General features: G+C 34.3%; 1 protein-coding gene across 2 annotated transcripts in view; it reads left to right on the plus strand.

Annotated features, from left to right (window-relative positions):
* LOC117326193 (YTH domain-containing protein 1-like) overlaps positions 1–21,850 on the plus strand; it is a 35,564-nt gene extending 13,714 nt beyond the window's left edge. Inside the window, exons 10-18 of one of the 2 annotated variants that reach the window (XM_033882840.1) lie at positions 3,284–3,368; positions 4,089–4,276; positions 15,935–16,011; positions 16,163–16,193; positions 16,702–16,747; positions 17,417–17,461; positions 19,538–19,615; positions 19,735–19,872; positions 21,011–21,850. In XM_033882840.1, coding sequence (XP_033738731.1) covers positions 3,284–3,368; positions 4,089–4,276; positions 15,935–16,011; positions 16,163–16,193; positions 16,702–16,747; positions 17,417–17,461; positions 19,538–19,615; positions 19,735–19,872; positions 21,011–21,118 — 796 coding nt within the window. In that variant the 3' untranslated portion in view covers positions 21,119–21,850. The remainder of the gene's footprint in view (positions 1–3,283; positions 3,369–4,088; positions 4,277–15,934; positions 16,012–16,162; positions 16,194–16,701; positions 16,748–17,416; positions 17,462–19,537; positions 19,616–19,734; positions 19,873–21,010) is intronic. The other variant, XM_033882841.1, reaches the window with a different exon arrangement.
* Positions 21,851–22,065: the final 215 nt, after the last annotated feature.

The raw sequence follows: 22,065 nt of genomic DNA on the forward strand, positions 1-22,065 counted from the left end.
GTCTGCATGCAGATGTAGACGTCACTGAAAATTTCATCTCTAATTATAGCGACTGATTCTTTTTTTCTAATATTCGTGATGGTTTAAAAAAAAATAGAAAATGATCTATCATTATCATTTGAAATATTACATAACAGTCGAAGCATATTATAAAAAAAGAAAGGGGTCTACGATGTACATCTACATAGACCTTTATTATGTTTGGTGGAGTTTTGAACGCTTCAGGGACGGTTAAAGGGCAGTAACTCTTTAGAAAACACCATTTTTCATGGAAATGTACTGATTGCTAAATTTAACCAGAAATATTTAAAGGCAGTGGAAATGTTATATTCCTACATCTGCGGTTTTTTCTGTCTGAAATCATTTCAGCTTCTGAATTAAATTAACCTTTAAACTAATGCACAGTATAGTATTGATAAATCAATGCAAATAATTTATTCTAACTTAGATTTATTATTATTATTTAATCTTTTTTTCTTTACAACACTAGTACATATTATTTGAGAAGAACAGCAAAAATTACTAAGTTCATTATTCTTCTAAACAACAAAAAATTGTAAAACTTTTTTGTGTTGTGCATATATCCTATTGTGAAATAACTTGGCATGACTAAAGATAATAGTATTGTCTTGATGGCTGTTACATACTATATCATAGGTTGAGTTAAATAATTATTTTCTTCTTGTCAATTATGGTAAATGGTGAAAACACATTTTTTTCATTTAAATTGTTAAGTCGGTTTAATGTTCAAATTCAGATTAATTTAATTAAAGCAACTATTAATAATGTATATATGTGTTAACTTTTCCGACAAAGTCTTCAAGTAACCTGATTATATTTGACAGAGAATCAAAATAAGTAATTTTGTTGTTAAGAATAGTGGGCTTAGCCATTTACAACTGTTTAGATTCTACTTAATAAGGTTTGATTTTTAACATTTTGGCAAATTTATCTTATCAATATCCAATTTAGTTTTAAAGATAAGCAGTACTTCCATTTTTATGAAAATAAAAATTACTTCAGTGTTCTAATAATTTAAACACATGAACAATTGAAAGAAATACATTTGTATGAAAAGCATTCATAATGGACTTTGAAGAATGCTACTACATGTACAGTTCATCCAGTTTGGGCATTCGAACTACATTTTCATCTGACAGATGCTGCAGATTAAAAAAAAAAACTCTGATTTTGAAATCGATGATATCAATACATATAGCTACATTCACATCTCACTAACATTAATTAACATGATATATATACCATACATACATATATATATGTATCATGCAGTTACAGTTATGTATATGGTACATATACTATTGCGGAGAATATTTGATGCAATGTACATAAGTGAAAAACAAAATTCCACTTCAAATTGATTTGAACTGTACATGTGAATGAATGTGTTTTTGTTGTATAGATTATTTTTAGCTACACAGTATGGAGTGTAAACATATAACGTAGAGTGCTATATGAAAATCATGTTCACTCTAATGAGCGATTAAGAAACTGTCTCAAGTCTGAGCTGATATGAGCATGTAATTCTAAGTTTTGAATATAGTGCTTAGTTTAATGTGCCTGTCGTGATGGTATACCCTGCCCTGTCTACGTCCGCATTCTATGCCTCCAGAGTCTGTTTATCAGACCCAGGTGTTTTTAACCCACCATCATCAGATGGTGGGCTATTCAAATCGCCCTGCGTCACTGGTCCGTCCGTCCCTCCATCTGTAAACAATTCTTGTTAACGCTATTTCTCAAAGTACTGAAGGGATCTTCTAAAATTTCATAGGTTTCTCTTGGTTTCTAGTTATGCATATTGCATTTTGAGACCAATCGGAAAACAATATGGCCGACAGGCAGCCATTTTAGGTTTTGACAATTGAAGTTTGTTATTGCTATTTCTCAGAAAGCACTGAATTGATCTTTCTCAAATTTCATATGTAGGTTCCTCTTGGTGCTAACATTAGTTATGCATATTGCATTTTGAGACCAATCGGAAAACAATAAGGCCGACAGGCAGCCATCTTGGATTTTGTCAATTGAAGTTTGTTATCACTATTTCTCAGAAAGTGTTGACGGGATCTTTTTCAAATTTCAAAAGTAGGTTCCCCTCGGTGCCTAGTTATGCATATTGCGTTTTGAGACTGATCGGAAAACAACATGGCCGACAGGCAGCCATCTTGGATTTGGACAATGGAAGTTTGTTATCGATATTTCTCAAAAAGTGCTGAAGGGATCTTTCTCAAATTTGATATGTAGGTTCCCCTTGGTGGGTGGTTATGCATATTGCATTTTGAGACCAATCGGAGAACAATATGGCCGACAGGCAGCCATCTTAGGTTTTGACAATTGAAGTTTGTTATTGCTATTTCTCAGAAAGCACTGAATTGATCTTTCTCAAATTTCATATGTAGGTTCCTCTTGGTGCTTACATTAGTAATGCATATTGCATTTTGAGACCAATCGGAAAACAATATGGCCGACAGGCAGCCATCTTGGATTTGGACAATTGAAGTTTGTTATCACTATTTCTCAGAAAGTGCTGAAGGGATCTTTCTCAAATTTTATATGTAGGCTCCCCTCGGTGCCTAGTTATGGATATTGCATTTTGAGACTAATCGGAAAACAACATGGCCGACAGGCAGCCATATTGTATTTTGACAATTGAAGTTTGTTATCGCTATTTTACAGAAGGTACTGAAGGGATAGAACAATCTGCCACAAAATATCATTCAAAACCTTGAAATAACATCATTCAAACCAGGGCTCACACACACGATAAAATCCTAAAACAATCACACAAATGTTTTTAACCTGAGCTCTCTCTTATCTAAAAGCTGGTAGCTAGATGGGGCGCTACATCAAATGTATAAATATTTTTTCAAATGCTAATGATAATGATAATTTGTGAAGCGCTTATAGGCATGGGATCCTCAAAAGTTTGAAAAGAAAGGCCTCATTAATTTTACAGGTAATCTAGGACCTTCATATTACATCTACAACTACGTATACATTAACCCATTGAAGATGTCAAATAAGATTACCCGAGTACCTATTCTGACAATTAGCTGCCAAGACGCACTTGCAATCAAAAGTAGATATGAATTTCTTTTCTTGCCAATATTTTGTCCTAGTCCTAATCAGGTATTGGTGATGTTCCATACAAAGTTGACCATGTCCCCACTAAACAGAAGCAGTTAAAATAATTTGTTTTCGTTTGTGTCTTCAGTACTTTCAGTACTTTGATTTATTCTGTTTTTTCTTTTGCAACCTTATTTAGACGAGAGTTATCCTTCACCAAAACCAGCCATCTTCATAACTCTTGGAATGACAACAAACCAGTCAAAATTGGTCGTGATGGACAGGTATGTAAAGTGTTGATAATTAATGGCCCACATGTTATAGGAAAACTGCCTCATTTAAGTAATACTTTTAATATCTGGTAAATTGCTTCATTGAATTTTGTATTGCTTAGACTCTCTGGCAATCAGATTGATCAATATATGTGCAATGATTGATATTAGATTTCATTGTAATCTCTGATAAAGCCTGTTAAAAGCTGAAAACACCACAATGAGATGCAAGAACTTGATATATTGATATTATCTTACAACCATCTATTGATTTGTGTTTCTCTCCATAACAGTGTAACAGGGCACTGCCTAAAACCTCCACAAGCTGAACAGATTAGTCATGAAGTATATAGATATATGTATAGTTCTTGGCCTTGCATTTTTGCGTTGGCCATGTATCCTCAGGTGTAGATCCAAGGTGCGTGGTTCAACCCTTCCTGCCCATGTCAGCTTGTGTTTCTCAGGAAGCTGAGGACCAAGCCGGTCAGAGCTGTTTTGGTTGTGTCCTTGGGCCAGCCACTTGACCCTGGTTGCTCTGGATGACATACAATAGACCTACTGTATGTTGTTTAGTGAGGTAGTCGCCAACTACTAGAAGGAGACCTCTCCTCAAAATGACTCATACTGTTCACAGGGGAGATAAACCCAGCAAACATACAAATTTCATTGAAGTTAAAAAGTAAAAAAAACAACAACACATCTATTTAATGCACACATGACAATTTTTTGCAGGAAATTGAGGCACGCTGTGGAGAAACTGTGTGCAAGATGTTTCCTTCCGACAATAATGTGGATCTGAGTGCAATTGTTCGCAAAGCAAAGAAATCGCGACACGGATCTCGTTCACGCGTAATTGATCACCGCCGTAGAGAACCTTTTAGAGGAGGAGCATCAGGAGGAAGGAGAGGGGACTTTAATAGGTTAAGTTTCTTCACGTTTGGATGCTTGTTTTCTAGTGACCCCAGAGGTGTGACCTAAAGCTCTGTGGGGGTCCAGGTATTGAACGAGTAGTCACTCATGGCTACTTCATGAACAATCGGCAACTCCCTCAAGTCAGATCGTGTCAAAATTAATATTGTTTAAAAAAAAAAAAAAAAATCTTATAAGCACCTTAGGGTGTGAAAAAGATACCAGTGTTATGGTAGGTGTAGTGTGCTATGGTAAGTATATGGTGAAAGCATTCTTGATGGGATACATATTTGCTGACCGTTTTTGAAGATCATTTCAGGTAAAAGTATCTAAAATTATGGGAATTGCCAAACATGGACATTTCCTTCTACTGTGAAGATTCCATTAATGCTGATTCAAAGAACTTTTTTCATTTTCATTTTCTCTACAAAAAAATGGGAATGGAATACATTAGTAAAATTGGACAGATATTTAGCTTAAACCAGACCAGGTTAACTAATGGACTTAAATAAGTAATAAGTGGAGCAGATTTGCCCATCTTTACTATCTGTTCTGGCCAGTACCAACCAGTATGAAGTGGATTGATGTAGCAGGCCAACCTATTCTCAACATCTTCACTATTGTTGTCTTTGTGAAAACAATGGAATCTTTGGCAAGTGTTAAAATGGACTAATTTTATCATCTTCCATGGACTATCTTGAAATCTTGATTCTTACACATGACTTGATGCCTTAAAAGCATGCTGGTCTGTTTTTAGCCATAATTTTTAAACCAAGGATCCTGCTTCTGCACCCATGAAATATCTAACAAGTTAGTTATCCCCTCACCACTTACCACTGATCAGAGTAGTGTTCAATGTGAACTGTTATGTGACTGATGGTGGGGAGGATGCTAATGTCAACAGTGTTCGAGTGAATGAACATTTCCACACCTACTGTTCTACTAGTGGGACTTTCATTCTCTCCTATCAGAGACCTGTAGTTGTATTGATGTTTGTATGTGTGGAACCCTGTATATTGGGACATTTTACTCCCCGTGGCCAACTTACATTAGCCTATGTTAAAACGAACAATATTTGTGTGACTTAGAAGTTGCGGACTTGTAACCTGGCGTAGACAACAATTGACGGTATGTCATGCATTATTTCAACAGAAACTGTGGCAATTTTTTGTTGTCACCTAAATGTTCAATAAAAAAACACGAAAACACTTTAAATGTTAAATAAAAAAATAAATGTTAGATAAAAAAAACATGAAAACACTTTTAATGAATAGCTTCTAGGAACAGCAACAAAGTAATAATCATTGTCTAATTTACTCAAGTTCAATTTCATTCATATTTTTTTTTACTTAATTTATATACATTTGTATATATATATTTTTTTTAACTCAACTTATATATATATTACTTCCAACATAATGAGTATAATATTATGTTACGTCCAGCCACATGTAACCAGTTCTAATCACAAACCTTCATCATGAAATTTGAGTAGTTTCCACGAAATAGGTAGCTCTGTGATTCCAAACTTAGAATCTGAGTATGTAAAGTGCACTAACGTGTGATGTATACTCGGAATATAGAAGGATTTATAATGCATTGGTTTATTGATGGGTAAACAGAATTCTGATCACTCTTTAAGTTTTTACATATGTAATGTTAGTAATTACAGACACTGTTGTAAAGTTTTGGTACATATTAAGGTAAAATGTTTACATAAACAGTGAAAGAGTGTTTACATATACCAGTTAAGTGTCACAGAAAGGAAAAAGTCTTCACATACACAGTGGTGACATGTTTAGAAAGCAGAAGAGAAAAATCTCCACTTGCAGAGATTCTCAAGGAACCAACGTCCTGCGAAGTTCACATGTGTTGCGATTCATCTACTGATAATGATAAAGTGTTTAATGAGTTTCCATAATGAAGCTCTTCTGACTGACATGTATGTAAATTGTCTCGTGACCGTCTGCCTGGTAATGGAGCAAAATCCAAAATCATTCACGCCTCGTAATAGTAAAATACTGTCAGTATAATGCATGCATGCTGAAATAACAAACTTTTTATAATAAAATCCGACTTCTCACTATAGGGCAGTGTATTTGGGACACTAAGCTATAAAACAATGGATTATCTTCTACGTAAAAGATGCAAAAGTTTTATGTACAAGATGCTGAACCAAATGCCAATTTCTTTGGCAATTTTTTGTTCTTATACTCGCTTGTCTTAAGACTTGTGGCATATCAATTTATTGAAGTAGCTATAGTACTCAAACAAATAAGTTGCATGGACTTAATTAACCACTCGTGTAAGATCTTCTAATATCTTCTGTCAAATTAAACGGTTAAAAGGGTTGCAAGTTTGTGTGTAAAATCTGTTAATGCAATCCACATTGGAGCTGCTCCATTACTGCCAATTTGACTGATTAATTACCTTCTCAGACAGAAGAAAGAATACACACAATGGTTTACACTTTAACTACATTATGATATATAGTGTCTATAAATATATCATGATTCATAATGAGTTTATGTATCAAATTTCATGATGATAAAGAGTTTATATATGAAAATACATAATGAATGAAAATAAGTAATGATATAGTGTTAGTATGTGAGAATACATAATGATATGGTGTTTTTATGTGAGAATATGTAATGATAGGGTGTTTGAATGTGAGAATACAATATGATAGTGTTTGTATGTGAGAATACATAATGATAATGTTTGCATGTGAGAATACAATATGATACAGTGTTTGTATGTGAGAATATGTAATGATATAGTGTTTGTATGTGAGAATATGTAATGATATAGTGTTTGTATGTGAGAATACATAATGATACAGTGTTTGTATGTGAGAATATGTAATGATAGGGTGTTTGAATGTGAGAATACAATATGACAGTGTTTGTATGTGAGAATACAATATGATATTGTGTTTGTATGTGAGAATATGTAATGATACAGTGTTTGTATGTGAGAATACAATATGATATGGTGTTTGTATGTGAGAATATGTAATGATACAGTGTTTGTATGTGAGAATACAATATGATATGGTGTTTGTATGTGAGAATATGTAATAATACAGTGTTTGTATGTGAGAATACATAATGATATATATGGTGTTTGTATGTGAGAATACATAATTATGATATGGTGTTTTTGAGAATATGTAATGATAGGGTGTTTGAATGTGAGAATACAATTTGATACAGTGTTTGTATGTGAGAATACAATATGATATGGTGTTTGTATATGTGAGAATATGTAATGATACAGTGTTTGTATGTGAGAATATGTAATGATAGTGTTTGTATGTGAGAATACAATATGATACAGTGTTTGTATGTGAGAATACAATATGATACATTGTTTGTTTGTGAGAATACAATATGATATTGTGTTTGTATATGAGAATATGTGATGATACAGTGTTTGTATGTGAGAATACATAATGATAGTGTTTATATCAAGTAAGAATTTATACCAGGTGATAATATAGACTTTGTAGTGTATAATAGAGCATTTTTCATTAGCGCTAGCTGTACCAGTCAGAAATCGATTTATGACGTCATGGTGTGGATGATGACATGACATCATGAATTTTGAATGGCCAAAAAAATGGCTGTCTCCGTTGGATTTTGTCCAATATATTTTTATTTAAAGTGACTATAACTGTAAAAATCATTGGTAAAATTAATGGAAATTATTATCAGGCATATTTTCTAAAGATGTGTCGTCAAACAACATGCAAGACTTTCTCATAATTACGAAAATAAAAAGTGTCAGAAACCATGTTTTGTAAATACCAAATAGTGCAAATGTAACTGCTTATAAGCTGAACTCGTGCAAACTCATCACTTGCACTTTGTTACTCCATTTGGCTTTTTCAATGTAGCATTCTTTACAACTCATACTCGTTTTATTTAAGTTTTCTAATTTGTGTGATAAAAGCAACTATGATATTTTATGAAACTCGCATCTAAGTTTCCTTTTTTGCTCACCACCGATCACAAAAATGAAAAAAATTCTTAAGACTCATTTCAAATCATACATGAAATGAAACCTCTTTTTAAGATCCTATGTACATCATGATAAAGATGTGATACAGTGCTTATATATAATTTTATATCTGTAAAAAGGATAGCGTTTTTAACAATTTTAAGGCATACCGAAATGTAAGCAGATAACCCAATGATTCACTTGTACATCCAAATGTAGGAGACAATATAAAACAGAAACTCCATTTATTGGAATCATAGCTAAGCAAAATGCCACCATGAACAGTTCTAAAATGATCACTGAAACATGCAATCTATTTGCAGTAGATATGTGTCGTCTGAAAATGAGTTGTTTATAGGTATGTGTAGACTGTAACAGGGGCTATTTATAGGTATGTGTAGACTGTAATATGGGGCTATTTATAGGTAGGGGTAGACTGTAATATGGGGCTATTTATAGGTATGTGTAGACTGTAATATGGGGCTATTAATAGGTATGTGTAGACTATAATATGGGGCTATTTATAGGTATGTGTAGACTGTAACAGGGGGCTATTTATAGGTATATAGGTACGTAGACTGTAACAGGGGGCTATTTATAGGTATGTGTAGACTGTAACGGGGCTATTTATAGGTATGTGTAGACTAATAGAAGGCTATTTATAGGTATGTGTAGACTGTAACAGGGGGCTATTTATAGGTATGTGTAGACTGTAACAGGGCTATTTATTAGCATGTAAACACTGTAATATGGGAATATTTCTAGGTATTATAGACTGTAACATGGGGCTATTTATAGGTATGTCTAAACATTAATAGAGGGTTATTTATAGGTATGTGTAGTCTGTAATAAAAGTATGTGTAGACTAATAAAGGGATATTTATATAGGTATGTGTAGACTGTAATAAAGGGATATTTATATAGGTATGTGTAGACTGTAACGGGCTATTTATAGGTATGTGTAGACTAATATGGGAATATTTATAGGTATGTGTAGACTCTAACAGGGGGCTATTTATAGGTAGGTGTAGACTGTAACGGGGCTATTTATTAGTATGTAAACACTGTTATAGGGGCTATTGATGGGTATGTGTACACTGTAAAAAAATTGGTCTTTGTATTGGTATGTAAACAGTAATAGAGGGTTATTTATAGATATTTGTATACTGTAACAAGGGGGCTATTTATAGGTATGTGTATACTGTAACAAGGGGGCTTTTTATAGGTATGTGTAGACTGTAACAAGGGGGCTATTTATAGGTATGTGAAGACTGTAATAGAGGACTATTTATAGGTATGTGTAAACATTAATAGAGGGTTATTTATAGGTATGTGTAAACTGTAATAGAGGGCTATTTATAGGTATGTGTAAACATTAATAGAGGGCTATTTATAGGTATGTGTAGACTGTAATAGAGGGTTATTTATAGGTATGTGTAGACTGTAATAGAGGGCTATTTATAGGTATGTGTAAACTGTAATAGAGGACCATTTATAGGTATGTGTAAACTGTAATAGAGGACCATTTATAGGTATGTGTAAACATTAATAGAGGGTTATTTATAGGTATGTGTAGACTGTAATAGAGGGCTATTTATAGGTATGTGTAGATTAACGGTGCTATTTATAGGTATGTGTAGACTGTAACAGGGGGCTATTTATAGGTATGTGTAGACTGTAACGTTGCTATTTATAGGTATGTGTAGACTGTAAGGGGCTGTGTATAGGTATTATATGTAGACTGTAATAGGGGGCCATTAAAGGTATTTAGAGATATGTTTGGACTGTAATGGGCTATTTATAGGTTTGTGTAGACTGTGATAGGGGCTGTGTATAGATATAGGTATATGAAGACTGTTATAGGGGGCTATTAAAGGTATGCTTATACTGTAACAGGGCTATTTATAGGATTGTGTAGACTAATGGGGCCAATTTACAGGTATGCTTAGACTAACATTTACGGGGCTATTAAGTTTGTGAAGACTGTAACATGGGGCTGTATATAGGTATGCATACACTCTAAAAATGGTCTTTGTATAGATGTGTGTATACTATAATAGAGGGCTATTTATAGGTTTGAATAGACTGTAACATTGGGCTATTTATAGGTGTGTAGACTAACATTGGGCTATTTATAGCTAATTGGATTGTAATAGAGGGCTTTTTAAAGGTATGTGTACACTGTTATAGAGGGCTATTTATAGGTATGTAAAGACTGTACTACAGGGCTATTTATGTGTTGACTGTAACATGGGGTTGTTTATAGGTATGTGTAGTCAGTTATACAGGGCAATATTTAGAGGTATGTGTAGACTAATATGGGAATATTTGTAGGTATGTTAATTTAGAGTAATAGCTAGGGCTGTTGATGATAGCTTTGTGTAGTCGGTGAAGCAGGGTTCTTTATAGGTATGCGTAGTGTGTTATACAGTGGTATTGATAGGTATGTGTAGTATGTTATACAGTGGTATTGATAGGTATGTGTAGTGTGTTATACAGTGCTATTGATAGGTATGTGTAGTGTGTTATACAGTGCTATTGATAGGTATGTGTAGTGTGTTATACAGTGCTATTGATAGGTATGTGTAGTGTGTTATATAGTGGTATTGATAGGTATGTGTAGTGTGTGATACAGTGGTATTGATAGGTATGTGTAGTGTGTTATATAGTGGTATTGATAGGTATGTGTAGTGTGTTATATAGTGGTATTGATAGGTATGTGTAGTGTGTGATACAGTGGTATTGATAGGTATGTGTAGTGTGTTATACAGTGGTATTGATTGGTATGAGTAGTGTGTTATACAGTGGTATTGATAGGTATGTATAGTGTGTTATACAGTGGTATTGATAGGTATGCGTAGTGTGTTATACAGTGGTATTGATAGGTATGCGTAGTGTGTTATACAATGGTATTGATAGGTATGCGTAGTGTGTTATACAGCGATATTGATAGGTATGCGTAGTGTGTTATACAGTGGTATTGATAGGTATGTGTAGCGTGTTATACAGTGGTATTTATAGCCTATAATAGGTGTAGTATATTATGGTGTATTTACACTGAAACAGTCTGAATACATGATGGTGTTATAACACTATATAACAGTCTTGAGAACATGATGGTGTTATAACACTATATAACAGTCTTGAGTATATGATGGTGTTATTACACTGTATAACAGTCTGAGTATATGATGGTGTATTTACACTGAAACAGTCTGAATACATGATGGTGTTATAACACTATATAACAGTCTTGAGAACATGATGGTGTTATAACACTGTATAACAGTCTGAGTATATGATGGTGTTATTACACTGTATAACAGTCTGAGTGTATGATGGTGTTATTACACTGTATAACAGTCTGAGTACATGATGATGTTATAACACTGTATAACAGTCTGAGTATATGATGGTGTTATAACACTGTATAACAGTCTGAGTATATGATGATGTTATAACACTGTATAACAGTCTGAGTATATGATGGTGTTATTACACTGTATAACAGTCTGAGTATATGATGGTGTTATTACACTGTATAACAGTCTGAGTATATGATGGTGTTATTACACTGTATAACAGTCTGAGTACATGATGGTGTTATAACACTGTATAATAGTCTGAGTATATGATGGTGTTATTACACTGTATAATAGTCTGGGTATACGATGGTGTTATTACACTGTATAATAGTCTGAGTATATGGTGGTGTTATTACACTGTATCACAGTCTGAATACATGATGGTGTTATAACACTGTATAACAGTCTTGAGTACATGATGGTGTTATAACACTGTATAACAGTCTGAGTATATGATGATGTTATAACATTGTATAACAGTCTTGAGTACATGATGGTGTATTTACACTGAAACAGTCTGAATACATGATGGTGTTATAACACTATATAACAGTCTTGAGAACATGATGGTGTTATAACACTATATAACAGTCTGAGTGTATGATGGTGTTATTACACTGTATAACAGTCTGAGTACATGATGATGTTATAACACTGTATAACAGTCTGAGTATATGATGGTGTTATAACACTGTATAACAGTCTGAGTATATGATGATGTTATAACACTGTATAACAGTCTGAGTATATGATGATGTTATAACACTGTATAACAGTCTTGAGTACATGATGGTGTTATAACACTGTATAACAGTCTGAGTATATGATGGTGTTATAACACTATATAACAGTCTGAGTACATGGTGGTGTTATAACACTATAACAGTCTGAGTACATGATGATGTTATAACACTGTATAACAGTCTTGAGTACATGATGGTGTTATAACACTATATAACAGTCTGAGTACATGGTGGTGTTATAACACTATAACAGTCTGAGTATATGATGGTGTTATAACACTGTATAAGTCTGAGTATATGGTGGTGTTATAACACTATAACAGTCTGAGTACATGGTGGTGTTATAACACTATAACAGTCTGAGTATATGATGGTGTTATAACACTGTATAACAGTCTGAGTATATGATGGTGTTATTACACTATATAACAGTCTGAGTACATGATGGTGTTATAACACTGTATAACAGTCTTGAGTAAATTGTGTTATAATAGTCTTGAGTACGTGATGGTGTTACAATAGTGTATAACAGTCTTGATTATATGATGGTGTTATAACACATTATAAAACAGTCTGACTACATGATGGTGTTATAACAGTCTTGAGTACATGGTGTTATAACAGTGTATAACAGTCTTGAATACATGGTGTTATTACATTGTATAACAGTTTTGAGTACATGCTTGTGTAATAACAGTTTTGAGTACATGGTGTTATAACACTGTATAACAGTGAGTACATTGTGTTATAACAGTCTTGAGTACATGCTTGTGTTATAACAGTTGAGTGCATGGTGTTATAATACAACAATTACACCGTATAATAATCTGAGTAACTGATGATATTATTACACTTTGTAATAATTTGAGTATATATATGGTGTTGTTATAACACTGTATAACAGTCTTGAGTATGTGATGGTGTTATTAAACTGTATAACAGTCTGACTATACAATGGTGTTATTACACTGTAACAGTCTGAATAGAAAATGGTGTTGTTATAACTTATAACACTATAACAGTCTTGATTACATTTTGTTAAAACACTGTTTAACAGTCTTGAGTACATGGTGTTATAACACTGTATAACAGTCTTGAGTACATGGTGTTATAACACTGTATAACAGTCTTGAGTACTTGGTGTTATAACACTATAACAGTCTTGAGTACATGGTGTTATAACACTGTATAACAGTCTTGAGTACATGGTGTTATAACACTATAACAGTCTTGAGTACATGGTGTTATAACACTGTATAACAGTATTGAGTACATTGTGTTATGTGGGGCCGCGGTGGCCGAGTGGTTAAGGTGTCCCGACACTTGAACACTAGCCCTCCACCTCTGGGTTGCGAGTTGAAACCTACGTGGGGCAGTTGCAAGGTACTGACCGTAGGCTGGTGGTTTTTCTCTGGGTACTCCGGCTTTCCTCCACCTCCAAAACCTGGCACGTCCTTAAATGACCCTGGCTGTTAATAGGACGTTAAACAAAAACAAACAAACAAACATTGTGTTTTAACACTTTATAACAGTATTGAGTACATGGTGTTATTACATTGTACAACAGTCTTGAGTACATGGTGTTATTACACTTTATAAAACAGTATTGAGTACATGGTGTTATTACACTTTATAACAGTATTGAGTACATGGTGTTATTACACTTTATAACAGTATTGAGTACATGGTGTTATAACATTGTACAACAGTCTTGAGTACATGGTGTTATTACACTTTATAACAGTATTGAGTACATGGTGTTATTACACTTTATAACAGTATTGAGTACATGGTGTTATAACATTGTACAACAGTCTTGAGTACATGGTGTTATTACACTTTATAACAGTATTGAGTACATGGTGTTATTACACTTTATAACAGTATTGAGTACATGGTATTATAACACTGTATAACAGTCTTGAGTACATGGTGTTATAGCACTGTATAACAGTATTGAGTACATGGTATTATAACACTGTATAACAGTCTTGAGTACATGATGTTATAACACTGTATAACAGTCTTGAGTACATGTTGTTATTACATTGTACAACAGTCTTGAGTACATGGTATTATAACACTGTATAACAGTCTTGAGTACATGGTGTTATTACATTGTACAACAGTCTTGAGTACATGGTGTTATAACACTGTATAACAGTCTTGAGTACTTGGTGTTATAACACTGTATAACAGTCTTGAATACATGGTGTTATAACAGTGTATAATAGTCTTGAGTACATGGTGTTATAACAGTTATAACAGTTTTGAGTACATGGTGTTATTACATTGTATAACAGTCTTGAGTACATGGTGTTATAACACTGTATAACAGTATTGAGTACATGGTGTTATTACATTGTATAACAGTCTTGAGTACATGGTGTTATTACATTGTACAACAGTCTTGAGTACATGGTGTTATTACACTGTATAACAGTCTTGAGTACAGTGTTATAACACTGTATAATAGTCTGGGTATACGATGGTGTTATTACACTGTATAATAGTCTGAGTATATGGTGGTGTTATTACACTGTTAAATAGTCTTAGTTGATGATGGTGTTATTATGAAATATAATAAATTATTTTATTTAGATAAAAATATATATCAGATTTTATATCCAAAAATATTCCTAGATCTGTACTTTTATATAACATACTTTTATATAAAACATATTTGCCCTTTGGCACCAACTTTGTTTAGCTGTTGACGTAGATGATCTGATGTTAACGGTACATGTTGTACATGGTTATCTAATATTGTCTCAGGCTGTATGACAGACGTCTTCTGTGTTATCATGTATCAATCAATCATACACATACCTAGGACTATATAAGGTTAGATATTGTGGTACCATTTGGTCAGTTTCCAGGGAGTCACTCCTGGACACTCAGTCCGGGGCTGGGCTCTCGCCCGTAACAGGCCAGTACAGATACATGTACAGATGTACATGTATGCTATATGTATGTATGATGTACATATATCTTAATAAAATACCATCCAAGAAAGAAGATTCATTTCATTATAATTACACTGTTTCACAGTCTGTCTTAGTTGATGATGGTGTTATAACACTGTGTTGTACATAAAGATGTAATTTCACAGTACAAATGCCTTTGATAGTATATGATATGTTGAAGTCTGTATAGTAAAATAGAATATGAAATTGGAATCACAGTGCTGTCCTGTTAAGTGGAGTTTTCGTTTTCTTAAATTAGATAAAAAAAGTTAATACAAACTATTGTTTTATTTGAAAAATGCATAACAAAACAAACATCACACAGACCAAAAAAAAAAAAACAGAATGCACACCACATGTATTTTTAGTATTTATTTTGGAATATCAAGTTTAGCCTAATAATACACTGTGGACATTCTATTTTCAGAACACAGAACACACTTGAGATTTTACTTGATCTTATATAAATACTGTTATTACAATATATGAAAGATAAAATCAAAACTTTCTTTCATTTGTTGATATTTCTTGAATTTTCTGTCTTCATTATTCTATAGCTAACTTTCCTTTAAAACACCCAAAAATTTCAGGAGGCGTCGTTTTCGTGATGACATGTTTGATAGCCCAAGGAGGAAACGCTTTAGAAGTGACATGGACCGTGACAATGGTAAGTGATCTCAGATTAATCCTCAAGTCGTCATCACTAAGTCCTACAGAGAAATTTTGTTTCCATTTTCCATTAATTAATCTATCTATCACAAATACATGCCAGTCAGTTTGAGGCCAATGTTCTAAAATACAGTTATGTAATGTTACAGGCATGTATAAGGACCGGCGGATGGACAACAGGTCAGTAAATCATTTGTCTTAATCGCACTTACAATAAAAACAACTTGTGTAGGCATGACCCTTTGCTTATTTTGACTTCATTATTTTCAATGATTATATAAAAAAAATTCAAGGTAATGCTCATTAAGATAGAATAATTCAAATGTCTTCCTTCTAGAATAAGTTTTCTTTATTCACTATGTTTCTTTTTCATTGGTCAGTGTTTTATGGGAAATAATCATATTTATGCTCAAATAATTCCCCTGCCTATATGTAAAAAGTTCAGTACTATATTTATCCTCAAATATGTTCGTTCCCCAAAAGTAAATGTAAAAAGTTAGTATCAAAGTTTTGGGGATGGCTTATATAATTATTTGTGAACTGTTTATAGCTTATTATCTTAAAATTGATGATTCTGCAGAAATGAAGACGGGGTCTATTTCTCGATAAATACAGTATAGAGGAACAGTTCCTCATTAGATGAAGAGGCTGACTACAGTATCTTAAGTGTTATTTTTCTTTTCTACAGAAGCCCTCGCTATGCAGGTGTACGGCGAGATACATTTATAAATGGGGTACGTAATGGCACATTCCTCACACTGTTCATGCTTTTTAGTTTGTTTGATGCTAATTAAGTTTCACTAATTGGCCCTCACAGTAATACAATGCCTTAAATTGCCATATTGGAATTAAAAATCTATGTAATGCTGTGGAATGTGATGTAAAATAGTGAACTGACTGTCATTTCTTTAGCTCACCAGACGACTAAAGGGCAAGTGAGCTTATAATTTATGTCGTGGTGCTGCATCCAGTGTCCATCTGTCTGTCAACTTCAGTACTGTTCATACTTCCCAATCATTAAGATGCTCAGGGCAATAATATTAGGCTAGTAAGCTCCTGGGGTGAAAGTGTACCAAGTTTGTTCAAATGATCAACCTTGACCTTGTGATTTCTAGTTTGTTAGATATAAAATTCACTGATTTTGTAATTAATTCAAGGCTTTTTATCAATGGCTTAACCAAGTTTAATTTTTAAGTGTAAAGTAACAGAGCTACGTATGTCACCATTAGGTGTTTAAGAGTTGATGGGCACAAGGTCATTATAATAAACCAGTAGGTACTGGTAGGAAGGGTTAGCATACTTGTTCAAATTAACAGTGTTTATAAATCGGTGTTGAAGGGCTGTATACCCCTGGTCAAATCTTTGAGTCTGTTGGATGCACATTGAAGTGTTTTGTTTTGCAGTCAAAATCTAGACAGGCTGTGTCAACAAGTCATTACCCAGCCCAGGTAAAGTAACAGTCAGGTGACTGGTCAGGCTTCTACGCATGCTTCCTACCCTCCAGTTGAGGTGATTTCGGCTGGTCATAAGACTCATTTTATAGTAAAATTCTTTGTTTCAAATATTTTAAGGTATTTTCCGTGAAATCTGTGAGTTTACTTGGCTCAGTGATCTATAATGTGGTGCAGTGTCTCACTGTCCATTCATCAGCCTTATGTCCCGGACAAAAAAATGATTTAGTCGGAAACATCACAGTTAGAAAAGGACCAGATTTTCAGCCGACCACCAGATTTTGGGAACTGGTACCATGAGACAACAATTTTCTTTCTAAACTTGGAAAGTATCAATAACATATTGTAATGGATGGCTAAAAGTACAAATGAAGTGAGATAGGAAAATATGGCAGTTTTCAGCTAGAGTTAAATGTAAGCTGACCTTGGTAGTGTAGTGTCTGGTAATGGGCAGTGGGATTTGGTGTCAGATTCCGGTGATGGTTTAGTATATGACGAGACATTTCTATTTTGCTTTTAAGTGACAGCCACCAATCTCACTGTCAGTTTTACATGAATCTTCCTTCTCTTTTTTTTTTAAGTTCCCAGAGACAAACTCTCAAGTGACATTACATTTTTTTTTTGTAACTGTGATCACATTTTTGGGACAGTGGCATGCTTTGATAACATAATCAAAATTTTTGTTCATTTGAATGACCTTGCCCTTCCTTCAAGGTCACACCGGCCAAATGCGTTATTCTTGATTTAAAAGCATAAACATCAAATATCAGTATGCATTTCAAAATTCAGGTGACCGTTAATGGGCCTCTTGTTTTGTGATTTGATCATCTGACCCAAAGGTCAAATGTTTGTACATCATCATACACTGTCTAAACTTTTCACATTTTAAACTTCTCAAGTTCCACCAGTGGGATTGATGTCTTACTTACCTAGAATGATTCTGAGATGGTCCTGACAAAATGTTGTTTTTCGGGTGGGTCTGAATCCACATATGAAACCTCTGTTTGCTTTGTGTCATTGAGGTGAAAATTAGTTGGGATGTTAAGGAAAGGAAGGACAATCATGGTTGTCAAGAACAACACATATTTAAATCTCCAGTTTGACCAGTGGGATTACACTAATACACTGTGTTCTATAGTCAGATCACCATTAAGACCCATGTGACTCTATGGTTTTTATAACCCCACCATATTATTAAGGAGAGTATAGCTGCCACTTTGCCTGTTCGTCCGTCTGAATGTGTATATATACATACATTGTATGCCATAACCTTGTGAACATAAACATCGCTTTAACCCTTTAACAAGTTTAGTTCATATGGTGTTCATTGGTCAATATAAAAGGTCAGAAAGGTCACACTTGACCACTTTTGAAGTAAAAAGGTTGTGCACACAATATCTCATGAGCTTTTGAACAGATTCAATTCGTAGCCTAATTTGGGGGTCAAGAATAAAGGTCAAAGGCCACATTTAACCACTCTAAAAGTTAAAACACTCGATGTGTACATGTTGTTTAGTTTATTTGCACAACCAAGCATCTCAACAAAAAGCTCTACTGACACCTGTTCATGTTTATGACAATGAACTTTGAAAGGTCATTTGCAGATATACTTACTTTATTTGTTGTCCTGTTACAAAAGGCAATTTTTGCCAAAGCATTGTGCCTTTATGCATTGCAAATCTAATATGTATATTAGTCCTGGTAAGGTCATTCTTGTTACAGGTAAAATATTTATTCAAAGAAATAAATTGACACTTTGGCAAACATTGAAAATTCCATGAGCAAAAGAAGATGAAATCATACCACATGATGCTTTACCTGTAGAGAAATAACATTTGGACTGGAGTGAGCATACTAGCTGCACATTAAATTTGACCTTGATCATGACCTACTTGAAAGGTGACAAATACAACATCTAGGCCTGACTCTTACAGTATTGATTGAATATCATTTGAGAGATATAGGTCTAATAGTGAGGAATACAGAAGTTGAAACGTTGAATATTATTTGAGAGATACAGGTCTAATAGTGAGGAATAAAGAAGTTGAAATGTTGAATCTTTTTGTGTTGCAGTCGTACAATGACTATATAAGGGAGTTTGCCCATGCTCGAGCACCACCGCCACCCATGCATCACCCGTATGGCCCACCTGTAAGTTATCTTTTGTTATTCTTGAAAATTGGAAAAAAAATGGAAAGTCAAGAAATAATGAACTTAAACCTGATCCAGTTATTTTCCCATACATTAATGTGTTGTTTTTCTTTATTTAGCCACCCGGATTTGGACACATGGAACCAATGCCTCCATACCCAGGCCATTATGAGCAACGAAGAGAGTTCATGCCATCAGGGCCAGACTACAGCAGCCAGGATGCTGCTTCACGTTCACGTGTCACAGACAAAAGATCGGTAGGTTATAAGCTTTTTAAGAGTGAGGCCGAAAGGAGTCAGATTGGCAGAAACTTATAACAATCTTTGTAAGACTAGATCCGATATTCTTTAACAATTGAATAGCCTTTTACAAAACTTGTAAATCTCGGATTTGCGTTGCCCTTAGGTGCCAATAAGGAGGGTGTAAAGTCTTCAGTAACTGACATAGGAAAAGCAAATTTATTCATATCTTCTGCAAAACACGGTAATTTCATCTGGTCCAAGAACTGGTGAGCTTGTGACATGGTGCTGCGTTACTGCAAAGATTTTGATTAACTTTTGACGGGAGCATCTTTGCCTTCAGGAGGGATAAATTTTTAATCAATGATGAGTTTACCTGTTTCCCCATTCCTCAGGACCTGAGGGACAGAGCCCAATAGGAGAAATGTAGCAAATTCTTCATTATTTATAACATGTCTGACCCCTCCCTTGTACAAAGAAGTGGGGTCCGATTGGGACATAGATGAGTAGCTTATAAAAATGATCATCTGTATGAATTTAGCTTGATGCATCTTTGAGTGAAGGGGGCAGAATTCTGTTGATAGTGGCTCCAACATGGTACTGAGAGGCAATGCATAAATTGAAATGCATTATTACTAAACCGATGTCGTCATTATTAAGCTGGTATGTACTGTGTGGTCAAAGGATTCAGTGTCTGTACTAAAGCACTGATATCATTTTACACTTTAATGCATATGAATAAAGTAGACGAGTTGACATCAGGTGTATCATATCAATGAAAAATAAATCCTGTATTCAACCTTATAAGCACACCGTGTGCTAACCCAAAATCTAGATGAGGGAAAAGAACAACTATTTTTGTCATAAACATATTTTAATGTAACCAAGACAATCTAGAGACTTTACTTAAAAGATGACTGAAGATTATATTGGCAGGTCAGTGAGGTTTGGAACTTTTTACATGGCTCAATTAGCACACCTATCCCCTGTAACTGAAACTTTTTTTGAGAAATTTAAGTTTAGCTTCCTCAGTGAAAATGGTAAGAACTTACCCATGTCAAAATGTAGAATAGGTCCCAATGTCCCTTTAAGATAGAACATTTGGAAAGTTTGGAAACTTCTAGTGCACTCACAGAAATATCTTTTTCATCAACAGTATGAGAGGGATGTGGACGATTTCTTACGGCGAACATCACATCCTAGCCGTAGTAGCCGGGACCGAAGCCGGGACCGGGACCGTCATCGCCACCGTGACAGACGATGATGAAGAATTATATGTGATACAAGGATCTGTTGTCTAAGCACAGTGTTATAAACACAGGCTCAGAGTTCAGTATGACTGAAATGTGACCAAGGAGCTCTGTATGACAGAGGTGTGACCAAAGAGCTCTGTATGACAGAGGTGTCACTGAGCAGCTCTTTGTGACCGAGGTGTCACTGAGCAGTCCCTTATGGCCGAGGTGTCACTGAGGTATACAGTCATTTGTCCTCGGAAAGCTGTGATAAGCCTAAGGCAGATTACAGGCACACCCTCAGATTTTCTCACTGTGACTTTCTATATCACATTATCTTATGACATTGTATGTCAGCTTTAACATTCATTATTTCCTTTATTATCATTTCACATCTACTAACTCATGCCATATACTCATAATTTCACCCATGGTTTTAAATAAATCTCGTTCATTTTTTTGTAAGCTCCAGTCGAGCCATAAGTGTTTCTGTGTTGTACTAGACAGTTGGTAGCATAATTATTGATTTTTTTTATGTTTCCTAGAAAGTCTACAGGAAGTGTTTATAGTGGCTACTAAGTGGTCACATGACAGAAAAGCATCACATTTGATATTTCAGTGTACTGTTTCACTTCATTGTTTTCTCATTTCAATAAGATATATTATTGTACAATCGACTACCAGTGATTATTGTAACTAGCATGTTCAGATCAAGTATTATGATAGTAAAAAGAAATGGTTTGATAAATCGTATTGAAAATACATTTGGAGTTGTTGTTTTTTGTGTAAATTACACACACACAAACACACACATGCACAGATTTAACCTCAGTTTCAATAAATTTCAATAACGCTTTCATTACTCTATCTATAAGTTCATCTTGGTGGTATTTTCCCCCCTTTATTTTCAAAGATATTTTACTGTCCAAGGTCTAAGTTCAAAAGTGTTATTTTTGGTTAACAAGGTTTCGAGAACTTA

This window comes from Pecten maximus, chromosome 4 (assembly GCF_902652985.1).
Source record: "Pecten maximus chromosome 4, xPecMax1.1, whole genome shotgun sequence".
Taxonomy (NCBI): domain Eukaryota; kingdom Metazoa; phylum Mollusca; class Bivalvia; order Pectinida; family Pectinidae; genus Pecten; species Pecten maximus.